This window comes from Triturus cristatus, chromosome 6, assembly GCF_964204655.1.
Source record: "Triturus cristatus chromosome 6, aTriCri1.1, whole genome shotgun sequence".
NCBI lineage: Eukaryota > Metazoa > Chordata > Amphibia > Caudata > Salamandridae > Triturus > Triturus cristatus.
This window is the reverse complement of record NC_140589.1, coordinates 1,465,275,486-1,465,300,836: the sequence shown is the minus strand read 5'-3', so window position 1 is coordinate 1,465,300,836 and position 25,351 is coordinate 1,465,275,486. Positions and strand designations below refer to the sequence as shown.

At 43.1% G+C, this 25,351-nt stretch overlaps 1 protein-coding gene across 7 annotated transcripts in view; it reads right to left on the bottom strand.

Moving 5' to 3' along the window:
- The window catches only part of PELI1 (pellino E3 ubiquitin protein ligase 1), a 253,325-nt gene that overhangs the window by 49,127 nt on the left and 178,847 nt on the right, over window positions 1-25,351 (bottom strand). For 4 of the 7 annotated variants that reach the window (XM_085612537.1, XM_085612536.1, XM_085612539.1 and 1 more), the window contains 2 exons: window positions 22,146-22,288; window positions 13,503-13,644 (listed from right to left, as the gene is read on the bottom strand). In XM_085612537.1, the coding sequence (XP_085468663.1) occupies window positions 13,503-13,644; window positions 22,146-22,216 (213 nt within the window). In that variant the 5' untranslated portion in view covers window positions 22,217-22,288. The remainder of the gene's footprint in view (window positions 1-13,502; window positions 13,645-22,145; window positions 22,289-25,351) is intronic. The other 3 variants (XM_085612541.1, XM_085612540.1, XM_085612542.1) reach the window with 1 other exon arrangement.

The following is a 25,351-nucleotide window of genomic DNA, read 5'->3' as shown; positions in this document are numbered from 1 at the left end:
TCCACGTGAGGTCGCGATATCGGCCCGATTGCGGCTTATCCAATTAAAGATCCTACACAGAGTCTATATCTCTTGCACGAGACTACATATGATGGGTAGGACGGACACAACGCTATGTAGGAGGGGGTATGGAGGCGATGGAACCTTTTTTCACGTGCTGTGGGACTGCCCGAAGATTCAGAGGTACTGGAGGAGGGTGGTGCGGAATATGGAGGTGTGGGAGGTGGAGATTCGCCCGGAGGCCAAGAGGTGCCTCCTCAATATATGGGAACCAACTGACCTGCCGCAAAAAACGGCCCGCAGGCGAACTCAGAGCTTACCGAGTACAGCCCAAAGCAATGCCTTAAGAAACAGCGAGTCCCGCAGCAGGCCGCCAATCGAATCAGGACCAAGGTTCAAAATACACTACTTATAGTACCTTCCGGGCAGGAAATGAAGAAAAACCACAGAGCGTGAGGGAGGGACCAATTCATAAAAATGGAAAACGGACGATAAACCGGAACAGAGACAAGAATGGAAATGGAGGAAGGACAGATCTGCAAACAGAAAATCGTCCATATTTAAAAAGTAAAGCGAGTAGTGAGATAAAGCCGTAAACTGTAAACGCCAAAGGGAAGAATGTATAAATAACCAACTAAATCAAATGAAATAAAAAGGTAAGAAGGGGCGGGCCACACACTAGGAATAAAAATAGTCAAAAAGGAAATGAGTAAACCTAACATGGATACATAACAAGAGCCTCAAAGAGCACAATAACCCAAAAAATCAGAGGGGACAAAGATTCAGATAATGGCATTCTCCCAGGGAAGGGACTCATTGAGTCCTTTGTCAAATGTCTGGAGGGTGTAAATCCAAAACACCTCTCTCTTGCGCCTAAGGGCATCGATATTGCTATCTTTAGGTGGAAGTATATGTTCAAGAATGGTCCAACGGAGATCCTTCACCGAATGTCCACAGTCCATCCAATGGCCGACCATAGGGGCTCCAATATGGTGGTTCAGTATGGCCGATTTGTGTTCACTAAATCTCACTCTGAACTCCCTGCCAGTTTCACCTACATAACCTTTGTGGCAGGGGCACAGAATGAGATAAACCACATTACTAGTGCGGCAGTTAGTCATGTTCTTAAAAGTAAAAGTTCTTACCCCAAACAAGGACATGTCCTACAATGGCAAACTCACAAGCGTGACAATGGCCACATTTGTGTGTTCCCATGAGGGGGTTATTTCCGAGGATAGATTTCTGTATGAACTTATTGCTTTGGAGTTCTCTCGATTTAACCAAAACATTTCCCAGATTTTTATTGCAGCGGAACGCAAAAATGGGTTTGGGGAGGGTACTTTTTTGGGAATCCGAATTGAGGATGTGCCACTGGGTGTTAATAATCTGACGTACCTTATGATTGATATTAGAGTGGGTAGTGACACATACGATTTTATTGGCTGATTTAGTCTGTTTAGCCTGTAAAAGATCCATTCTATCGTAATATTTTGCTCTTTTGTACGAGTCCTTCACAAGCCTGTTGGGATAACCTCTGTCCAGAAGTTTGGCTTTAAGTTGTTCTGCATGAAATTCAAAATCTTTCATAGTAGTACAATTCCTGCGGTAACGCAGGAATTGACTAAAGGGAATGCTGTCCTTTTGGCTGCGTGGGTGGTAGCTAGCATATTGTAAGTGTGTTGCGTGCGGTGGGCTTTTTTGTATTGATTATCCCCGGACTCCTTTCCACTCCTACTTATTGATTCAGGGTCCCTCTTTGTTTCTTCATTTACCCAGTGCCACTTATGCACCCATCCACTTTCTTTCAAGCTATTCTTCATCTGCCTTGCATTCTGTCCTACCTACTCTTATGAATTACACCGACTGATAAACAGATTGTGATCACCCTAGACACAAATTTATGTTAGCAGTGTTAGGGTGGTTAGCAGATAACACCTTGAAATTTACTCTGAAAAGTTGGAAATGATGATTGTCTCGGACTAGAAATCTTTCCTCTCTCCTGGACTGTCTCTGGCCTAGTGCCTTGTGGACGAATCCAAGTTGGCTTTAAATGATGAGGTCTATCATCGGTCCTTGACATATTGTCGCTTCTTGAGGTAGTTTAGAAAAAATCTCTCATATCTTCTAGCCAATACTTGTCCTTTACTGGCACAAGCCAAAATTCTGAGTTGCTTGGAACCATGGCAATTCCTTGTCTCTGGGATGTACTGTGGGACCGATGAGAAGCGGCACTGTGTCCAGATTAAGGCAGCCAGTCTGGCCCTTCAGCTTCCCAGACACTCTTATGCAGCATCCAACTCTCTGCATTGGTTGTCAAGCCCCATAAAGATTGTATTCAATGTGTTTAGTTTTTAAAGCATTTAATAAACTAAGTGCAAGATAGGTGTAGTCATTATATACCATGCAACCACTTCGGTCTAGATTTGCCAACTTTCTTGTGATTCCTCGAGTCAAACGGTCTTCAATGGAAGGCTGAGCTTATTCAGTCAAGGCTACAAAAGTCTGGACCTTGTTACTGCCAAATTTGCATTCCATACCACAGGTCGTGTCTTGCTCAAAGGCCCTGAAAACATGGCTCTATACACGCAATGGAAACTTTGATTAATAGAGCGTCCTCAAGTCTCTTCGAACAGCTAATCTCCAGGTAATCCTTAGTGGCAGTATGCCTTTATAGGCAACAGAGGGCTTTACAAGTTAATTTTACATTACAATACTCTTCTAAACACTCAAACATGCCCCGTTTTTACATGTCTTCAAAGTTGCTCCACTTATCTATGAAGGTAAAAAGCCTTGAGTGAGAGTACATCGCATGCCCCTTCTATCCTGGGGTCTCAAAAAGGTGCAGTATACCACTTACATGACAACATTGAAAATAATACTGTGAAAGAAAGCGCTTAGCACCTGCTTGGCACTAAAGTTTCAAGTGTAAATGTCTTCAGGGCTGAATTGCCTCGCTACTGCTGTGGTAGACGAATATCTTTCCAAAGTTGGTGAAGCTATGCCATATGCCCACTTTGAATTGGTCTAGGATGACATGTTTTTTCACCTACAGACTCTTTGGTCTGACAGCACCAGAACATTTTTGAGGAATTTTATAGCCCCTAGCTATACTGGCAAGGGGTGGGACTAAATGTGTACTCCTATTCATAGCTAAGGGTGGCAACTACTCCTTCATAACCGGCTAAAAGAAGGCCAATGGTGCAGGGCATCAGACTGTAGTAAGGGGTTCAGGCCCCTTTACCTGCATGACCGGTGTGGCGGAAGCCTACAAACTCACCAACCCCACAGAAAGAAAAAACAATCACCTAACTGGGGTCGCTTCTCCTCCCAACCCATTGTACAGTATGAATAACAGACGCATGCCCTGGAAACCCTCTGATGTGCTTCACCATCTTCAGATATTTTTTCCCCTGGGGCAACCTTCTGGTATGTCTGGTTGCCTCTTATCTTTAAAACTTAACTTTCCCATTTGCAAATTCACCTCATTTCGAGGAGGTGTGAAGGTAGAATGTGAATTCAGAAAACTCACCAGGCTGCAAAACTATTTCTACAGGCAACAAACCATTTCGCTTTGCAAAGTGAAACTGCTCTGGATTCACATGCTGTGAATTGATTTTGCAGTGGTATCCTCTCCACTTGGGAGGCTGGGTTTACCAGAGTGTGCATTAGAAAACCGGCGTTTTAATACTTAGTTCACCTGAGCCTCCTTACACAATGTTTTCTGAAGGTGTACACAGAAGACCATGTGGCCGCCATGTAGATGTCACTTGAAGATACGTTAGTGATGAAGGAGACTGTTGGTCCCTTTTTCCTTGTTGAGTGTACCCATGGCTTTTCTCCCAATGAAACTCCTCCAGATTTGTAATATATTTGGATAGTCTGTCCTATCTATCTTGCAGTAGTTGCTTGCCTTGGAGAAAGAGATAAAGAACAGGTTTCCCTTTTAGTGTTTTTTCCCTGTAATACAGAACTGCTCTTCTAAAATCCCATGTATGCAGGCCCTTCCCTCCTGCGTTTTAGGCTGCTGGAAGAACACGGGCAAACGTATACCTTGGTTTACATGGAAGTGTGATGGCGCTTTAGAAATAAATTGTGGATTTGTTCTCATTATCACCTTGTCCTTTTATATCTATAGGTAAGTCTTTTCGTAGTCAGGGCCAGCAATGCACTAACTCTCTGTAGAGACGTGATTGCAATTAGGAAAGTTGTTTTAATGGTTAGATGTCAGAGTTCTACATTATGCATGGGTTCAAAGGGGGGCTTCATGAGTTTTGTGAACACCAAGTTACGGTTCCTCGTACTTGTTGCAGCGGACCTTGGGAGGGTCGCTATTCTATTTCCTCCATCCAGGAACCTTTCCATAACTGGTGCGGTGAAGAAACTGGTCTCTGTTACTCTCCTTGTATATGCCACAAAGGCTGTCAAGTGTACCTTCAGTGAAGCATAGGAGACTGTGGTAGATATGTAAGGTCCCAGACTACTGCAGTATCCTGCATCCATCCCTTATCAATTCCTTTCCTGTTGCACCAATGTATGAATCTGTACCACTTTGCCATGTAACACTTTCTTGTAGTTGGCCTTCTGGCTTCAAGTATTTCTATCGCTCTTGCAGTAGCTTTAAGTGGCCAAACTCCATGTCCTTGATTACCATGCTGCTAGGCTCAGGGTGGCTGATGCTGTATAGAATACCTATCCCTCCCCCTGTACTGCCAAACACATTTTGGTCCACTTGTCAATCTTAGGACTCAGCCCTGTGCCATTTCCACCAAGCCAGAAAACCATGTTTTTCCGGCACACTAGGCTGCCATCAATATCAGGTCCATCTGAGCTTGCGCCCACTTCTGTATCACCAGTGGCATTAACAATATTAGGGGGCAAGCGTATGCAAATTTCCTTTACCAGTCCATCGATAGGGCATTCCTTCTAGACAAGTGCTGTGGCTACCTGGATTTGAAGATTCAGCACTTTGCGTTCTCCTGAGTTGCAAATAGGTCTATCTTTAGTCCAAAAGATTTTCTCCACCTGTGCGAACCGCCTGTCTGCCTCTGTGATTTGTACCACAGGTAGGTGTATCGCCATGAGTGTGATCCTTCATTAGATAGCCCACTTCCATATGTCCTGTGCTAGTCTAGAAAGCATGTGACATTTTGTCCCCCTGTAGTCTAGAAAGCATGTGACATTTTGTCCCCCTGTATGTTACATAGTGGTCATGTTGTCTATTTGAATTTGGACTGTCCTTTCCCCACCCTGTGTCTGGAATGTCTTGAGGGCTAAGACAATATTGAGCGCTAAGACACTGATGTGTTATCGCCTCCTCTGGGCTTCATAGGCCCTGATAGTTGGTTTCCCTATGAGGCCTCTCACCCCTCTTGGGGTGCATGTGTTGTGATTGTTACAGAGATAGTTGGTAGCTTGATTAGCCTGCTCACTGTAATGTCTGCAATCCACTGCTGCATTTCCTTGTGTACTCTGTGATAACCGCTGTATCCTCCCAACTCCAGATTGACTGTGACCATGCTGTAGCACTCTTGAAGTGGTTATGTGGCATGTTGCATTATAAATTAGAGAAACACAATATGCCATCAGGCCCATAATTTTCCCTACTGCTCTGTCAGAAGCTGACCATTCTGGTAGAGGTAAGCTTGGTCTGCCAGTGTCTGAATGGTGCCTTACTGGGAAGCCCTTTTTTAAATGTAGGAATTCTTCTGTCTCCGTGCGCAGATAACTCATTTTGTCTGTGTCAGAGAGTAAAGTCTGATCTAGCGTCCAATTTCTTCCTGAATGCCTACTTTTTAAATCCAATTCCATAGTGACCCCCGAGTGATCAGACAGTTGGGTAGTCAAATAACCGATATCCAGGATTGCCCCTCTCAGGTTTAAGCTAACCAATTCTAGATCTATGTCCGTACTTCTTATGATAAGAAGCGCCTAGTAAGATGCCGGACCTATCTCCAGACATCACAGAGCCCAGTATGCTTCATCATTGTCTGAAGATATATACATGATTTGGGAGTGGCTACTGCTCTACTGTTTTTAGATTTATCCAGTTTTAAATCCAGTACTATATTAAAATCACCAGCCATACTTATAGGATCTGTGAAATCCAGCATATTGGTATAAACTGCCTTTAGCGGCTCTGGTTCGTAACAATTCGGACCATAGTATCCCACCAAAGTTACTAGATTACCCAGCAATTTAATTTTAGCAATAACCCACCTACCACACTTATCCACTGCAGAATTTATTTGTGCCTTCGCTTGTCTTTTAATTATAACTGCAACTCCTCTTATATTAGCACTCTGGTCAGTGCATACCATTTGTTGAACCCACTTTAATTTTTAAGATCGACATACACTCGCGCTTTACTAAGTGGGTCTCTTGTAGGATAACTATTTGCGCCTGGGAGTCCCCAAGATTTTGCAGGATTTTTACCCATCTCCCTTTTGTATGTAGACCATTGATATTCCAACTTAAAATCTGAACGGTCATCTTAACTTTCCATGCTCGCGGCTCACTGACTGGACCTCTGCATCCTTATCTGCCATAACCAACCTAACTGAGGTGAATGAGGTATTTTCTTCTTTTTTCACGTATGCTCCCCACCCTGTGCACCCCACCCCCCTTACTCCCACCCCTCTCCCCAACCCTGGAGAACCCAACATCTCCCCGGACTTTAGGGTAGTCCTGTTTGCTATGCCTCGAGGCAGCCCGCCACCATTATCTATCTAATACACAGTGTCTAAAGCCGCAAGAACTTCATGGCTAACTCCACGGCTCACTCCCTCTCCCTTTTTCACCCATTGTGATATGTCACAAAAAATAAGAAAAAAACCAAAACATGCCTTTGTACTTGTATTCATGATTCTATTACGCAAATGTGGGGCTAGCAGCTCCCTTTTTTTATACTCTCCAGTAGGTCGCCTGCCTTCCTCTGGCTTTTTAGATTGTGCATTTTATTGCTATGCATCACTCTAAAGGAAGCTAGAAACTTGAGCTGTGCTACGGCCCCCAAATTTTTGAATTTGTCTAGACGTTTCTCCAGCTCCCATTGCCTGTCCAGGGTGGCTAGAGACAGGTCTGATCTAACTTCGAATGAAACATCTTTCACCCTTATCAACTTCATTTTCAAAGCTTTGGTCGAGATTTTTTCCTTAAGTGCCTAAGTGTGAAAGTTTAAAAGGATCTTGCGAGGATTAACCTTATTTGGGTTCCTTCTAAAGGGGTCTCTGTGCACCCTTTGGATATCTTTGCTTCACGTTTCCTCACTCTCTTCAATCTGTATCCCTTCCTTTATCAATGTGACAATGAAAGCCTTTAGATCCTCTCCTTTACCCTCCGGGACGTTCACGATACGTAGATTGTTCTTCCTTGGATTGTTTTCCAACTGCTCCAGTTTTTCTCCAACATCCTGCTCTTCACACTTTAGGGCCAGGATCTCTGCTTTCGCACTGCTCAGTTCCTCTTTCAGCTCCCCTACCAAATTTTCCAAGGTCTGTGTCCTAACATACAAGAGGTCTATTTTTTTTCCAGAGATGCTCAAAAGCTCCTTATCTCACCCTGGTTTGCTTCCGAAACTGTGAACCCTTTCTTGATTTCCTCAAACAAAGAGGAGAACATAGCCTACAAGGACCCGGTAGAATTTCAATATTAATGTCCTTTTCTTTGGTACACGTCCTAGGCTCAGTCTGATTTAAGCTCAACATTTTATCATCCCTGGAAGTTGTTGCTCTTTCCTCTAGCGCAACCTGCTCTCCATTCGGACTGCCTGCTCTTGGCTGTTCACAGGCTCCAATAAGGGCATAGCACCCTCAGCAGCCACTTGTTATATTGTAGTCGGGCCAGATGTCCACCTTGTCAGCTCCTCTGCCTGCTGTCTGATATCAACCACAGTGGGCTGCACATTAACAAATGAGCTTAGTGGTGAGGGGGTGATTCTTAATTTACGGTCTTCAACCTTTTTGTTTTTTAAGGGCGTCCTTTCACTTTGCTCCCTATGGTGCTTGGAGGTTCGCCACCCTCAGCTTCCTGCAGTGACCATTGAGAGAGGGGGGGAAAGCCAAGGTCTTATGCCCTGCTGTCTACTTTCCCACCAGCGATTGCTGGTTTCTTCCCCCGATCAGTAGTCCTGTTTGGTCCCTGTTTTCCAAGCCTAACCCCGTACCTTCTCTTAGCTCCACCGGCTCCAGAGTGTTAGTTCGTCGGTTCCCGCTGTGCTTCGTGCGTGTGCTGCTCCTGCCTCTGATGCCATGGAGGAAATGCGTGCTGCTGCCCTGCGGCTCTTCTTCAGCTCCAGGGCGGCAGTCCCCCAGCACAGGCTACCGAGCCCAGAACGCTATGGGCCAGACACATCTTCGGTAAGAGGAGAGTGTGTGAGTGTGTGAGTGTGTGTGTGTGTGTGTGTGTGTGTGTGTGTGTGTGTGTGTGTGTGTGTGTGGTGTCAGTGTACTTTGTTGTGCGGATGCTTAATTCGCTTTTAAAGCGGTGGTGGGTGTCAATAGCGTGGTAGCAACCAGCTAGAACAGCAGTGGTCATGTTCTTCCCCTCCACTGGGACAGCTTTGCTTCTAGGATTTTGGATGATTTTTCTTATTTCAGTGAATACCCCAGTTTGTGCAGTGTCCCTAGCACTGTTTGCATACTGTCCTGGACCTGTTCAAACAATTTCACATTAACCAGCCAGTCTTCTAGATATGGCTAAACATAATGCCTCTTCCCCACAACTGTGCTTGTACTACTGCGAGACACTTTGTAAAAACCATTGGAGGAGACGATTACATAAGGTAGCACGTGGAACTGGCAATGTAGGTAGTCTAAGACGAACCACAGAACTTATTGTGTCTGCTATTCATTGATATGTCGGTTGCAATATAGTCCTTTTTTCTAAATGTGGAAATTACCTTCTGCTTTGTTGTCATATTGAACGTTTGTTTCTTTATAAACCTGTTCAATATCCTTAGATCAAATATGGCTCGGAGAGTCTTGTCCATGTTTGGTGCGAGGAAATACAGAATAGACTCCTTGATTCTTTTCCTTTTATGGCACTTGTGTAGTGCCTTTTTGAGCAAAAGATCGCAGACCTCTTTACGCAGCTGTTCTTTGCTGAATGCCTTTTCTTGCGGTCCGATTGTTGGAGGCTTTTTTTAGCAGTACTGTGTAGTAACCATGCTGAATTAAGTTCAAAACTCACTTGTCATAGATGATTTTCTTCCACTCTTGTATGATCTCCCACTTCTACATCCTACGAATCAACTAAATATCAGGGACTCTTAAGTGACGTGCTAGAGGGTCCTGACACTACTAAGCAGTTACCCTTCCTCTGGCCCTCCCTTGAAAGGAGAGTTGTTGTGGTGACCCATACTGCCATTGCGACAATGCACTTGTTGGTTGACCACTAAGCAGTGTGAAGGAGGCGTGTGAAGTTAAATGAAGGCTGCCTGCCACCCTTTGTGGGTGTTCTCCTTGGGTTAATTCCTCCGTAAGAAAGGCATTGGTATTGTAAAGCCCCCATTGCTTTGACAGTCTCATCTTTCCTTTTCATGTGCTCAAACGCATCATCAACCTATCTGCAGAACAGGCTCTCCCCGCCAAAGGACTTATTGATCAGAGGCATGTACCGCTAGTTTAAAACCGGACACAGTCAGATGTGTCTTCTTAGAGTTCTGGCTGCGCAAGTAAGGACTTTAGGCGGGTGTTGGCAATGTTCTTGCGGTCTTGAATCACTCTTGGTCATCTTTTCTTTCTCTGGCAGATGTTGCATTAGTTTCTCAATTTTGTCCAATTGCCAGGGTGCTGGGGGGAATAGGGGAGCAGCATATCTGTTTAGCAGTGTGCTGTGGTTTGCAATTGTTCCACAAGTATCTGTTGCCCTCTTTTATTATAGTATTGTAGACTCAAATATAATCTGGGAGAGAAGAATGTGTTGGGTAGAGTTCCGGTCAGTCACCTGTAGGTTCTTATCCCTGGGAGGGTTCCTGCTCCACTAAGCCTTCCCCTGTTTTGTCTTCATACGCTAGGAATTCCACCTCAACCTCTTCCTGACATTCTGGTGTAGCAAGAGGATCTAACTTTAAGGCCTTGTTCGCTGACCCACTCTTTCAATGCTTTCAGAGGAATTTGGTAGGGTTTCAGGGAATCATCATACTCCTTCCTTCTCTTTATCAGGGCCTCCATTTTGGCCTTGAGGCGTCACTACTTTCTTCCAGGGTTGAGAGTTTTTTGTTAATTATTAACTGAATCAGGCTCTTTTCTTTGCGGAACCCTCTCTTCTGCTGCAAGGCTATTTATCCCTCTCCCTTGCTCTTTCTCAATCACCTTTGGTTTTGAGGACAGTTCAGAGGGCCTGCCTCCTCCTGTGTCCTTATGCTTGCACCTGTGCAGCTCTTCCAGCTTCTACCTGCCTTTGATTGATGATATTTTTGGCATCAAGGCTTATTTTGCATGCTTAGAGTCTGAATGTTTCGGCTCTGCTCTGGTTGGTGCACCGTTGGTGTGTAACCCAGCTTTTGTTGGAGTCTGCGTCCTTCAGCACACCCCTATGACGTGTGATCGGTCAAGAGGCAAATGTTGCAAATTTCACGATTGTCCTTCTGTGCGAATTGTGTTGACAGTGGGGGAAGGGGAGGGTCGGGTTGGGCAGGGGGGGGAACATCGAAAAAGGGTGTTCTCCGTATCCCTTGATCATTCTATGACCCATGTGGTAGGTTTTGCTGTTCTTGAAAAATCTCATTGTTATTAGGTTTTTCTCCGTGTTTTCCTGCTTTGATGCCAGTCGGTAATCCTGTAAAAGACCCTTTGGTGTCTCCTTAGATCTTTCAATGTAAAATATGGTTTTCTTCCACTAGTAGCACCAGTGCTCCAGACTGTGCTTCTGGGGCATATGTCCGACTTCATTCACGGAATGACAGGACTTCAAGAAGTAGTTGATAAAAACAAACAAAAAAACCTCAAAACAGGACAAGGGACAAAAGGAGATCATTCTGGACTCAAACAGTAGATGGTGGAATAATGCACAGCATGTGAATCCAGAAAAGATTGGTGCTGTAAAAGGTTACGTATTTATAATTATTGGATCGGAGCCGATTGAACTACTGCAGAATCCCACATTTTGCACACTATCATCTAGCGTTGGCTGCAGACATAGCATGTTGTTTTTAACAGTAGTTCCCCTTTGGGCTTTGTCTGTTCTTCTATGTGGTGGTGTCAACATATCGGCTTCTGTTTCAGGGTCTGTTTCCTAGAGACCCAGTATGGGCCTCTGGTGGGTTTGGGAATACATATAGGCACAGTGCTGGAGTTCTCCTTCCTTCATTGTTCTGTTATTCTTACTGTTGAGTGGTGGTGTGGGGGATACTTGCCCAAAAGAGTCTGGTTTTGATCAAGAGGGAATCAACATAACTTAACTGGTTGTCACCTACTCTTACGCTGCCTTCCCAGAAAGCCGGGAAAGATGTACTCCATGTGGACAGGATCTTGATTAAGAACAAAGCTTATAATCTGGTTTGCCCTGGCTTTCTATCACGGCCCCCAAAGCAGTATAAATACTAGTCTCATTTAATCCGTAGTATACTTCATATCAACTTCGGAAACAGACTCTGCACCAATTCAGTCATTTGCTTGAATGATAACAGTGGAAGTTGCGGTGTCCCTACAGGCAAATATAGACCTAGGACTCTAAAGAAGCCCTGCTGCTGCAGCCTGACTTGGAAGAAGAGTAAGCTGCAGTGCTAGGTATGCACAAAGGAGAGTGCCCTCCTATGGAGGAAGAAAAGCAAGGTGCATTTGACTGAAGTCTTTGTGATGGTAATTTGGAGGGAGTGAACCACTTGGGAGCTATAAAATCTTAGCAAACCACCGTGGCTAGAATTTACTCAAGAGCATCTGTGTGACCAAGAAGTCTTGTAGATAAGCATTTTGGGAGTTCTGGGAAGTCTGTATCATTCCAACTTCCCAGGTACCACCATAAACTTTGGGGGACTCTATATTCGGCACCCTCCAGTCCTAGATGAATAGTACGGTTTTTCCCTCTTAAATCTACGCTGTAGAATGCTGTCCTGTTGGATGTGGCCACTCTTCATGATTCCAGGACAGTCTGAGACCTCTTGTCTCTAAGGGTCTGGCTAGGTTATTTGAAGACAGAAGTGCACCCTATCCCTATATCCCATTTCCCCAATCCTAAATAGTGCCCCGTGTACCATGGGTACTTCCACCAACTGAAAGTCTAGGCCACAATCGGACAGGTTCAAAATACAGAAACCAAAATCTTGATAATCTAGTGGGAAGAACTTTAGGTGTTGAGCCTAAACATCAACACTAATGAACTAGGACAGCAAGGCCAGTTTAAACCTCAGCTGTTTGGGCCCTGAACGATATAGTCGGTGCAGAGAAAGACAATGAACCTCTGGTAGTCTGTTAAAAAGAAATATACTTTTCAAATTCAAACGCTGGCACTCTAAAAATCACTTTGGACATTGTGTGGGGTCCATGCTCATTTTGTGAGTTTTAAGGGTAACTTTAATTTTTGGCCTGTTATAATGGATTTTCAGCCATTGGATCACTAACAAATTGAGCCCACAGACTTGCACACAGGATTTGCAATACTAGAGCAACCGATCATAGCATTCAGCTTAAGATCTCTCCTTCTGGTCCACAGGTTGACTGTAGTTAATAGTGCCCATTACATTATAATGGCTATATTGCCCGTTTGAATGGCAGTGTCTGACAACGTAATCATTAATTTTGTATTTAGTGAGGTACTTTGGTTCAAGAAGGTTCTAGGTCTGTTTTTTAACACTGTCATTTTTGACTGTCCTACTTTCCTCCTTAAAAATGTCTATTTTTCCAAAACTAACTGATTAGGCATTTAGTCTATGGATTGTGATCACTTGTGTCATAGTATAGAAGTTTCAAACCCTCCAACATCTACTAGAGTACACCTTAACTGCTTGAATTGCTGGACAGTCTAATGTTTAAAGGGAGAAAGTTGGTAATTAATTCTTACAGTACATAAGATAAATGTCCAATTACACCTTCTAGCAACAAAAGCAAGTTTACTGGGGACCTTCTTTCAAAAAGAAGCAATTTCGTAAGTCCTACTACTCACAGAATCATGCTGGGACTCGTCTAGAGAGGCAGGCAGATTGTTTCAGGGTAGAGGAGATATTTTCTTTAAAAACAAAAATACAAGTGTCCTTACATGCCACTTCCGAAAAGGAAAATTCAGAACCGAACCAGCTTCCACAAAGCACACATGAACATGTATTTTTGGCGACAATAGCAGCGTGGTAGCAGTTGAATACAACATGATGAATCCAGTAATGTAAAACACTTCTAAAAAAATAATTCAACAGTTTCGGTCTCGATTATGCCAGATATTCAAAAGTATTTGCATAAACTGGACTCCAAAACACCTTTCACAAAACGAGACAACCCACTCTATGAAGACATAAAAATAGAACTGCGATAATTTTTATCAGTTTCACATAACAATAGCAAACTAATTCATACCTTTGCTGCCTGAGGGGTGCAGGCAATGTGGACAGTGCTTGGCTTCACCCCATTTGCTTTGAGCCTTTTCAAGAGTGCAAACCTGCTTTTTCTTCGTCCTCGGTCTCCGTTTGGCAATGAGCCATTGTACCTGCAGGAGAGCCTGTGGTAGTTAAAACAGAATTCTAACATACTTGCGGTATAAATACACACAGTCGCTTAGTATTTACTGATCCACAAGAAACACTGGCACTTCCATACTTTGTTATTCTTAAACTTTCTACAGCTTAAAGAGAAAAAAGCAATGCATATCAAATCACTACACTGGAGTGCCTCAATGGAAGACCCCCAGCAGAAACACAAGGCCCTCAGCTGCACCCAAAGCAGGGCTACACTGACAATGTGCTAAGGCGGAACCTCAGAAATCAGGGTAAGAAGCAGTGAGGATGAATCTGTTTCTTGCAGCCTAGTATTTTACCGCTCAATCATGTTCTTTGAGGCTTTGCAGCAACTGAATGAATGAATCGTTAACTTTCTCTAAAAGTATCTTTTCTGCACCCTCCCTCTTTTCAAGTCTGGCACATAAACGTTGGCATTCCACCAGAAGGCAAATGTACATGCATGAAGTTAGGGTTTTTAACTAGAAAACTAGGTTTTCAGCTGATTTCCTTAAGGAGGGCCAGGCTCTTCCCCACATACTGAACCTGTATGCTCATATCTAGAGCAATCCTACCATACTGAATAAACTGCATGAGAAATGGGAATTCCGCACACGAAGAAATGTGAATACATTCCAAAAGCATTTAAACCAAAGTCGTTATTGATAATCTGAAGAAATTCTTCAAGTCCATGCACTCTCGTTTTCTTTTGAAAATAATTCTTTATTGAAAGCGATGAATAAATTGAGCAGATAAAATCCAATATTCACAATCCATTAGCCGAATGCGTTTGGTCCCTGAAAGGGACTTCAAGGCTCTAAAATTAGATCAGGATGTACATTCACAATCAAAATGTGTTTCAGCAATTAGTTCTTGTGACAAAAGGGGAACATTTTTGTGTAGTCATCCAAAGTAAAGGCACGGTGGCCGATAACAAGCGTCTCAGCGTCTGATTCAATCTTGACGCATTTGAATCAGACACTTCATCGACCCCGCAGTGCCAGCGGAACCGGAGCATCGCCGCATCACCTCCACTGTGTCTTGCAGACTCGAGATGAAGAGGATGGAGGAAAGGTGGCCGCCAGCTGGCAGCCCATAGCCAGGTTTATCTTTTTGTTTTTTTAATCTTTTTCATCCCCCTCCCTTTCCACCACTCCTGTCTGGTAGCAGCCACTACTGGTTATTTGTGTGTGAGAAAGTGTGCGAGAAAGAGTGCGCGAAAGAGTGCGTGCGCGAAAGAGTGCGTGCGTGAAAGAGTGCGTGCGTGAAAGAGTGCGTGCGTGAAAGAGTGCGTGCGTGAAAGAGTGCGTGCGTGAAAGAGTGCGTGCGTGAAAGAGTGCGTGCGTGAAAGAGTGCGTGCGTGAAAGAGTGCGTGCGTGAAAGAGTGCGTGCGTGAAAGAGTGCGTGCGTGAAAGTGTGCGTGCGTGAAAGTGTGCGTGCGTGAAAGTGTGCGTGCATGAAAGTGTGCGTGCATGAAAGTGTGCGTGCATGAAAGTGTGCGTGCATGAAAGTGTGTGTCCATGAAAGTGTGTGTCCATGAAAGTGTGTGTCCATGAAAGTGTGTGTCCATGAAAGTGTGTGTGAAAGTGTGTGTGTGTGAAAGTGTGTGTGTGTGTGTGTGTGTGAAAGTGTGTGTGTGTATACATACACACACACACATTACACATTTCCTCTGAGGATGAGCCCAAATGCTCTTGCAAAGCTACCAAGTGGGTGATCGTGGGTTATTCTGAGAGTGTAACTTACTTACCCTGACTAGAGTGAGGGTCCCTGCTTGGACAGTGTGCAAACTGCTAACGAGAGACCCTATTTCTAACAAAGGTCAAGTTTTGCAACCAGTTATATATAGGGGAAAAAGCCAAGTAAAGTAACCTCAGGCTTTTCCATGTTGACCACAACTAAAAAAAAACAAAATCCATTAGAAATAATTTTGCGACTGGTTTCATTGTTGGACTTATTATCATTTAATGCAATTTGGAAGGTGGAGACACAGGCTCCAAAGCAGCTTTTATATATGATCTGTCTCAACGCAAGAGGAAATGCAACACCACTTGCTGTTATCGGAGCCACCTCTGCAGGGGATAAATATCTTGCAGTAAATGACATCAGAATATATGGACTTATTTACAGTATTTTAGAGTGGGGACAACATCCCTGGAGCATACAGCAAAGGCATACAAAAATGAATTAAAGAGTATAATAAAAAAAAATGTAAATCATAATTGATTCCCGGATATGCAAGTGTATCCAGATATGTACCCTATATGTATACTGTTCTTAAGGTATTAAAAAGTCCAACCATAACTAATCAGAGCCACGGGCCAGGTTTTAACTATTCTGAGAATAGCTCCATCAACGCTAGATCATAATTTAAAGGGTGATTTAAAATAGTTAGCCACACGACTGCTATATCATTCTAAGAAAAGAAAGCCAATTGTTCCTTTGTATAGCAAGGGCTCAAGTGATTCATCACCCAGACTTGCTATGAGGTGGTGTGACAAAAAATACCAACTAATCCTATATATTTTCTAATTAGTCAAAGAGGTGGGATCCATGCATCAAGGCACAGGGGTTACTATGGACTTGGATGGTAAAGAATGACTTATCTAGTTCATCACATTGTGAATATGTGAAGGATTACAAAACAAGAAATTAAGTAAATGTAGTGACAATGGCCAGCATGGATCAGGCAAAAATTATGGACAAAAATGCTCGGGCCAACGTCTCTTATGAACTGCAATTTCTTTGAGGTAGCACTGCATTCATTGGTTAGTGCATGTGAACAATTACAGAATGCAGACGGTGTCAAACCTCATTATCATCATCTAGCTTGGTGCCAGGCCACGTCACCTTCGATTGGCAACACAAACAATCCGAGGCACGTTTCAGAGTCACTGGTGAAGTCAACCGTAGCTTGAGCATCTAGAAAGACCTCAGGACACGTTTTGGAAGACACCTCTCTCTCACTTAGGAAGGCTAAGTGAGTCAACAAGAAATTGATAGCAGGAAATACATACATTTAACACGCTATAGGTCGCCTATTCCACTATGGAAGAGGACCAACCAAATACAAACTGGTCCCTTTGCTTTCTGCTTTGGAGCTCGTCCCCAGATATCAGTACCCAGAGGGCATATTGGAGTAAGGCACAGAGCAAAAGGCAAGCAAATTACGACTATGCTGATAGGTATAAATATTTACAGCATACTATACGTTATACATCCGGTTAAACTTAATGTCTACTACTGGTAGCGCTCAATGAAATGACAAAATAACTAACACCTTATGGACTTGTGTGCTACAGAAGCCCTCAACATACGCAACATCCCTTCACAAGAACTGTGAAACAGTCTTTACATTTAAAAAAAAAAAAACAACAAAAAGTTTCTATCCATAAAGACATAGATCAACTTCCTTTACCTAGTGGTAGAACCAAATCCACCTTCACGGCGGCTATATTTCAGGCCATTCAAACTCCTTTACATCTTCCATTGGGAACTTTCCAAACCTTTATTAAAATTAAGTGTTGAGGTCTGCCTGGGTGCATTTGTATTTATATAGCGCAACAATCACTCTAAGGTATTGAGGCCCTTCATAAATCTCTAGGAAAGCAGATTTACTAAGACAGAAAGAGTGACATCTGTGAAGCTGCTGGAAAACGTTAGGTCTTCAGATGTTGTCTGACTATTTTCAGAGAGATTCGCCATATAGATTTCTTGGTAGCAGTTCCACAGCTCAGATGCCACCACTAAGAATGCTTTTCCACACAGTGGAACGATGGAATCTAGGCAGGTGGCCAAAAATGCCTTTTCTGATTTAATGTGACATTTTGGTTTATACATCACAAGCTTCCTTGACATAGGGTTCTTACTACTGCTATAACTAGCCTTATGAACTAAATAGATTGTTTTAAAGTTAACTCAGCTTAACTGGCAACCAGTGCAGCTTGAGTAATATAGATGGGGTGGAATCAAATCTTTTTAAGTAGAAAATTAGTCTTGCAGCTGCATTTTGTACAAACTGTTTTCTTCCTTAGTGTTTTAGCAGGAAAGCCACAATAGTACTGCAATAGTCCATTAGCTGATATAAAAACATTCAGTTTGAATTATTTATGGTATAGAAAAGAGGTGTACAGTGCTCCTCAAGGCACAGAACTGAAATATGCAGTCTTACCGCAATATTTACTTGCTCCGTCACAACAAGCTGCTTATCAAACTGAACCTTTAGGTTCTTCACATTAGGGTAGGTTTTCCTCCCAATGACTATGGCCATAAAGAAAGATCCCATACTGGGTCTCTTTTGTATTGGGTTAGGGAGTCTGTTTAGCTTCCATTGAGCTTAAGATGATTCCAGGACATCCATCCCTCAACTCTTTGGAGGCTGTCATGGACCCTCTACAACTAGAAAAACAATTTGGGTATCCTCTGCGTACATGAGGTGTATGCTTTGTGATCATCTGAAAAACCGAAAACTAGAGACTGAATCCTCAAGCTAATCAATTGCTTCTGTGTCCCAATATTACCGTAGGAATATAAAAACTGAAGAAACTACCAATGGATGTTTCATACCCAGCCAGTTTCAGGCTTATTTCTAAGGTACTTACCGAGACAAACTTCTAGAAAGGGTAGTCACAAATCAACTACAGCCAATCACAGAAAATAATCTCCAGCATTTAGTATAGGCTTAATTCAGACTTTAAATGGAAATTTAGTCGGCAGATGGTGCCAATTATTGAACAACACACAAGGTATGACCAGGCAAACCCCACTGCCTGGAACCTACAGGGCTTTCATTCACATGTGATATGGAGAACCATTTCATGCTGCCTAAGTTGCTTACGTGCCTAGCCCAACTAGGGTTTCGAAGATTGCTGTTTTGTCTACTGCAGCGCCTATCCATCAGACTCTTCTTCTCGGTTGTCATTTCTCCATGCTACGCTCTTCATTGCGGGGAACCACACAGTTTAGTACTATTTGGTTTGTCAGTAATTATGTTAATGATCCTCAGATCTCTGTAGACTTTTCTACCTTCAGGAAACATACAGGACCATTTCAGATTGTATTGAGACCATCATGATTAAAAACCAGGAATCTGATCAAATGTTGATAAAATTTAAACTTTTACGATTGACTCAACTTGCTCATCGTCAGTCAGCCTTCACCTCTACGGCTTCCCAACCTTGGAGACTGTGCTAGCTCAGCAAAATAGGGAATCGTATCTGATTCAAAACTCTCCCGGATTATGCTATAAAGATGTACCTGGGATTAGTCTCTTATTGATGAGGCTTCAGAACATTGATGCAGGTCTTTTGCAAGACAAAGATATGAGAAATCATGCTGCTCCAGCCTCAAGTGCCCTTCACTGGCTTTTGGTGGCTCAGTGCAGGGTTGAACCTGCTGTGCATAACTCACTAGGTATTTTAAAAAGAGGGCCCTCTAGTCTAACAGAAAAACCACACAGGTTGAACCCTCTTCAGAACTGAAAAACACCAAAACGCCTTACTATTGAAGGGCTTCAGAATGATGAAAGCACACAGGTTCCTTTTTAGCTCTAGTTCCTACTGTGCAGAATTATGTTCCTCTACAGTTTAGAAGTTCCCAGGACAAATTAAGTTTATGCAGAGGATTAAAAACGTGTCCTTTTTCTAATTAATAACTTAAGAAATTGTCATTTTTTCAGAACACTACAGTATTAGTGAAGTAGCAGTTCACGGATCGTTCAGTTCTTACCTCTGGTGTCACAGGTGCAAGAGACCATGTGAACACTGAATAAATAACGCAAAATAACATAACCCAGTCTAAGCCACTGCTTCAAACATGTCAATGGGCTTTGGACAACAACAAAAGTAGTGTTTGCGCCGAGTGGAGAAGCCTTCAAGACAAACTAGCATTTACAAATGCAAGGCAAACTCCAGAAGACCTCATACACCTTGAAGTCATTCCCCATTAGGTTAATTGAGAGGGAGAATATCGAATGAGTACACCCTGAAGGACATTTGGATGGCAGATCTCCTGGTTCGTAACTTGGTGATTTATGAGGCAAGAATTCTAAACATTACTTTGATTTAAAACGTAACTACCTTTCAATTTAAGCTAAGGTGACTGCAATTAGAAATGCAGGCTTGCAAACATCCAGATGAACACTGCCAAGGACTGATACTGAAGTTTCAACTGTATTCAAGACCGTATTTCCAAACCTCTGCAGCTGCAAGACACTCCAGTGGAACAAAAACAAGAGCCATTAAACTTGGGCCGGACCGTTTCAATGGACAGTAACAAATCCCTCCATAGTACACTGGTCTGGCAAAAGAGGTTCTTCCCATGCCAACAGACCGTGTGCAAAGAACTAGAGGAACAATGACTGCCTGGCTACCAGCAGGAGTGATTCAAACACCACTAGACAGAGCTTGGCGAACATAGCCCTTAAGGTCAGAAATTGATCCGCTGTTTCTTCTGAGTAACTGCAGCAACCTGCCATTGCCAAATGCTTACAAATTTGTAGGAGTGGTTTTGCAGCGTAAAGTTTTTCCGTATTCACATATTGTGCATCATTACGCCATATATGGGTTGGGTCTGGAATGGTCTTGGTAGACTATTATTGGCTTTTTTGTGGGTTTTTTTAATATGGGAACGGTGGCCTATTTGGTGTTCTGTCTATTCCTCAGCGATGTCTGAAGTCTACCCCAGAAGCCCCTTCGCGTGGTCGCTATCTTGAGATGCTTTCTTTTTTCCCTCTTGGTGACTCTTGTTTTTGTCTAGGCTACCTAATCTTGCACTGTCTTTCTTGGGCATTTTTGCTCAGCAACTTCCTCATTTCTGGGAATGTGGGAGGGTCGCACAGAATTCAGAAAATCCTTCAAGCTTCAGAACTACTCCTACAGCAAATAGCTTTTCAATTTAAAGCATGAATGTTGTCTGTATTCACATGCTGTGCATTGCTTATGTAGCAACATTCTCCCTTCCCGGGAGGCTGGGTTGAAATGAGTTTGCAAACAGATTCTTTAGTGTCCTCTGTCCAACCTGTGCTTCTTTGCATGCTTCAGACAGCGAGCTTCCTAAAACAGTTTTTATCTGGGGAAATTGTTCACTTGAAGTCAGTGCTCCATCTTTCGACTTCCTTGAATATTATCCTTATTTGAATGAGGATTCTTTGGCAAAAACTCAAAACTTTCTTGAATATCTTGTGAGTTCCCACTATGTTTCCAGACCCAATGGTGTATAATAATAATAATAATAATTAAAACAAAAAAACTAGTAGATGATAGAATAATGCACAGCATGTGAATGCAGAAAAAAATCAGTGTTTATTCCCACTTAGGAGCAATAAAGATCCCACAAAGCAAACTACTGGACATGAACATGTTGCTGACCTTGGAAATATGAGAGGAGTTAACACTCGGGCAGTAAGGTGTCACAAAGAGCCCTGGCCAATCTCTGCCACACACTCTACAATACAGGGTGACACCTAAATCCCCCCGAGTCGCGGAGTGCATCTAGATTTTCAAAAAACAGTGTTCCTGGGGTCAGAGTTGTTTAGCCAAAACAAGGGTGATTTTTCTCTGCAGCAGAATTAATTAGTCTTACAAGTGTTCTGAAGGAATGCAAAAGCCTACTATACTTTTACTTAAGCAGGAAATGCATGAACCAGAAATCTTTACGCTAGTGTAAAAAGTGAATCCATGGTAAGCTATGGAGAACGAGCCGAGGCAATGAAATTGAAGAACAGTGTCAGAAAGTCAAATTCACTCTTATTTTTAAATTGCTATAATACTTATTACTCGTATACTGCTCTGTATAGCATGAACAACTCTCACCAAGAAAACTTATTTCTACAAGCGTCTTTAGCATATGGCTGCTGGGACTGAGCAGCATGGCTTCTGCAGTAGGAAGCATGTTCAGGTTTCATGGGCAAGCTTCGTTTGGCCCAGCTTGATGTCGGGCTGGAGCAGTGTGTCACTCTGGGATGATTCTTCACAATTTAGAGATTCTATGTCAGGACCGGAGGCTCCGATTAGGCTTTAATCTCTCACGCTTTATTAACCTCAAATTTAACAGCAGAGTTATGCAGAGAGAAAATATACTCAAGAACTCAGCCTAGACTGGTTTCACTGTTTATGTCCGCTGAAGATCTTAACAGAAGCGTTTATTTCACATCAACATTATACAAGGTATCAGAATCCAAGGAGATCTGTTGATCTGTGAACATGGGGAACAGAAGGCAAGCTGGAGGAAGTTGCAATAGAAGAATCCCAGGTTCCACAAAAATTCCACCGGGAGAAAGAAACATGACCTGGTTTGCGGAGAAGGTACGGAGGCAAAAGAAGTGCATCACATGCACGGAACAATGGATGAGGAAAGAAAATACCCCCCCACCTCCTAAAAACGTAAATGTAAACCGACAGAGTCAGCCTATGGTCGAACAGGTATCTATGTTAGGAATGGAGGGAACTGTATCCTAATCACAGACACTACATTCTTCTTAACTAAATATTGTATGAAACACACTTACCCTAGAACAATGAGTTCACCATATTTTACTGGTGCTTTGGAAGGGTGATTTTCTTGATCAGGAGAAAACATGAGCGTGGTTGTCACTTTCACTGCAAGCAACGTCTGATCAAGAGGCTTGGCCTGATTTTCTCATCATTTCTTCTGCAATTTCAAACAACAATACAGTATGATTATCCAAGTCAGAAAATACAAGAATATATTACAGCAACCAAACGAATACAGCATTTCTCCGGAGCCCCACAATATTTCGAGTTAACCAGCAAAAAGGGTGTTATTTTTTATTTCACCAAAGTAGAAAACTACGTTATACCACCCTGTCGGAGGGAATAAAGGGCTCTCACCTGCCTGCGTATGGAAAGTATGGAACTACTAGAATTAAATTTTTTTTAACTTTAGTATGCAATGTCAACAGCCAATCTAAAAGATGCAGAACACAAAATAGGCATTTACCAGAATGAATCTGCTCAGTATCAATTATTACCACAAACCAAGCAAAGACCATATACAATCATAGACCCAATAAAAGTCAAAGTGGTCTCTATACTTTTTTTTTTTTTTTTTTTAAACTAACCTGGAGCCGGACTGGGGAACGACTGCACCTTTTGCAATATGGGGATGAAGGTAGCAGGATTTATACTAGCAAGTCCTCGTTTTGGTTACTTTGATCTTTCTAAAACTGGTGAGAACTCAAAATCTATCACCCCAACTTCCTATGAGAAGACAAGAAAAACTAAGACCACTGGCAGTGCTCAATGATAAAAAAAATTCACAATCTGTACGTCTGGCTATCTGATAGGACAGGACAGACAGATCACATGTATCTACGTTGTGTCCTGTATACTCACTGGTATGTATGTGTATGTGATGGAGCAACCGGGAAAGAAATCCTTTTACGACAAGAACCCTTACTCTCACCCAAGGGTGACATCCTTCATCATTGGGTTCCCTCCTCACACCCAGGCTGCAAGGTCGATGGTGTGGGCTACGACTCCCCAAAGGGCAGTAGTATGAGGTGTTTTTCAAAGATAAGCGATGGAAAGGGGGCAGAGTGCAGAAGAAGTGCAAGGGTGATATATAAAAGTGTCTCCAGGGGTCAGGGCAGACTTTATTCAGTGGGCCTCTGGAATAGAGTTTAAAAATAGGACTAGAGATTTAACAAATATATCCCTATGAATGGTCTACATGTTTGCGCCCATATATGGGCCCTAAAAGGGGTTTCGGGGCATTTGTCAGGACCTCAAAAGTTATATATTCACTCTGCAGAGGCTTGTGATAGTGAGAAAAAATTAAATGTAAATATACAGGCGACCATGCGATCAAAGTGGCCAGGATAACGATGACCCGTATTATTCTGGGAGCACAGTCTTTCTGAAAGTGATAATAAAAACAATGGTAATGTTGATGCATGAGGCTTGTACCTCCGGCTCGAACCCGGAGAATTGTTTACATTAGTGTTTCTTAGGGTTGAGTTCACATCCACCTTCTGGTCGTGTCCACTGCTTGGAGGGCTGATTTGAGTTAGAGGTTTGTGAAGGCTTTCCCCTCTTAAGCAATTATTTGTTCCCCCTTTGACCTGCTCAATTTCCTCCCACTGCGGGTTAACCTAGCATTTGAAGAAGGCATTGGAGTTGGTGATTCTGAATTGAGTGGCCACAGTTCTCTATCTTCCTGTCCAATATCTCCATTCACTTATTTTCTTTATCAGGTAGAGGCCCCATTGATGTGACATTTTCTCTCTGCCTGGCTGTGGTGGCTATGAGTCTACAGATGAGTTCAACTTGATGAAGATGAGATCCTGTGAGCAGTGTCTGTATTTCTCTCAACTTGAGGGGTCACAGTCTTCGAAGTAGCTGGCTTTTGAAAAACCTCCCTTCTTTAGTCGAGAATGCTTGGGAGCATGGGCAGGTGTTCAGCTTCTGGGATGGCATGAGTGTTTTTAGGCAGAAACATGATCTGTCCTGTTCCGCTTTGAAATGCATCCTATAAGTGTCCGCAGCTTCTTCATGAGCATATTGTTCACTGCCAGATTGTCCGGCGGCAAAGGCCTCGAAGGATATGTGTCCATGCCTTCCTATGGAGAGTCGGCATCGAGGTCGTGCCAGGCTTCCTCCTGTGGCTCTTGGTTCTCGAGGATGGTAGTGTCCCATTCATCCACATAGTCTAAGAACTCCTCGTATCCCTCTGTGTGGCTCTGGGGTGGTGGGAGGCTTCATCTCCATCCGCACTTCTTCGACGGATTGGGACTCCAATGACGTTGCTGGAATCGGAAACCCCTTTAGCCCTTTATCAAAATCTGCCATTTTGGCTTGGAGACGTTGCTTCTTGCATTTGACCTTGAGTGCTTGCTACTTGGCATTGGTATAGTTTTTCTTTCTGGACTCTGTGGCTTCTTGCCCTTAGGCTCCTTCTCCTTATCGCCTTAAGGTGTTGGTGACGGTCCTGAAGGTTTGCCTCCATCAGTGTCCCTGGATTTGGGCAAAGTGGCTTTTTGTGAATCCATTGCTCTTTGGTCAGCTAGTGCCTAGACGTCAAGGCAGCTTTACAGTCTTTAGAGACTAGGGCTGTTGTCTTATGCAATTTCTTTGTGTCTGCTTCCCTAAATGCCTTCCTAGCAGCCTCGAGTCTTTCAACATCAATTACCCTTTCTCTGATGTCTGATTTCCCCCTCCTTTATTTAACTAAATTTCTTTAATGTTTTCCTCTTCTTTGCTGGTCAGGCCAAGGTTCTTAAATGAAAGTTGCTTCCTTGCTCCTCCACCACTGTGTAAAGTGTACAACATTTTTCGCTCACCTTCAGAGTTTTTGGTTAGAACTCAACATAGGCCGCACACCCCTCCGTGCTGTTCCCTCAGAAAGAAGATGCTGCAGATCCCATAGGGATATTTCTGGGTGAATTTGTTGTAACACTTGGGGTAAACCTTCAATGGGGTATTATCCATGTCCCCTTTTAGCCCCACTTTTGTACAGTCTTGGAACATGTTTTCTCCTACCGTTCATAGTTTTTTGTTTTCAGTGGAAACCGGTTACGGTGATCCCTGTGATATCCCATCAAGCTTGACGTTTGTTTGATGACCATATTCTCCTCTTCCTTCAAATTACTGGTGATGAACAGTCAAATTTTTTTAGTGACCAACAGTCAAATTTGTTGCACTTAATTTAGAGCGCCTCCATCTTGCGTCGCGACCAAACGGCAAAAACAAGAAT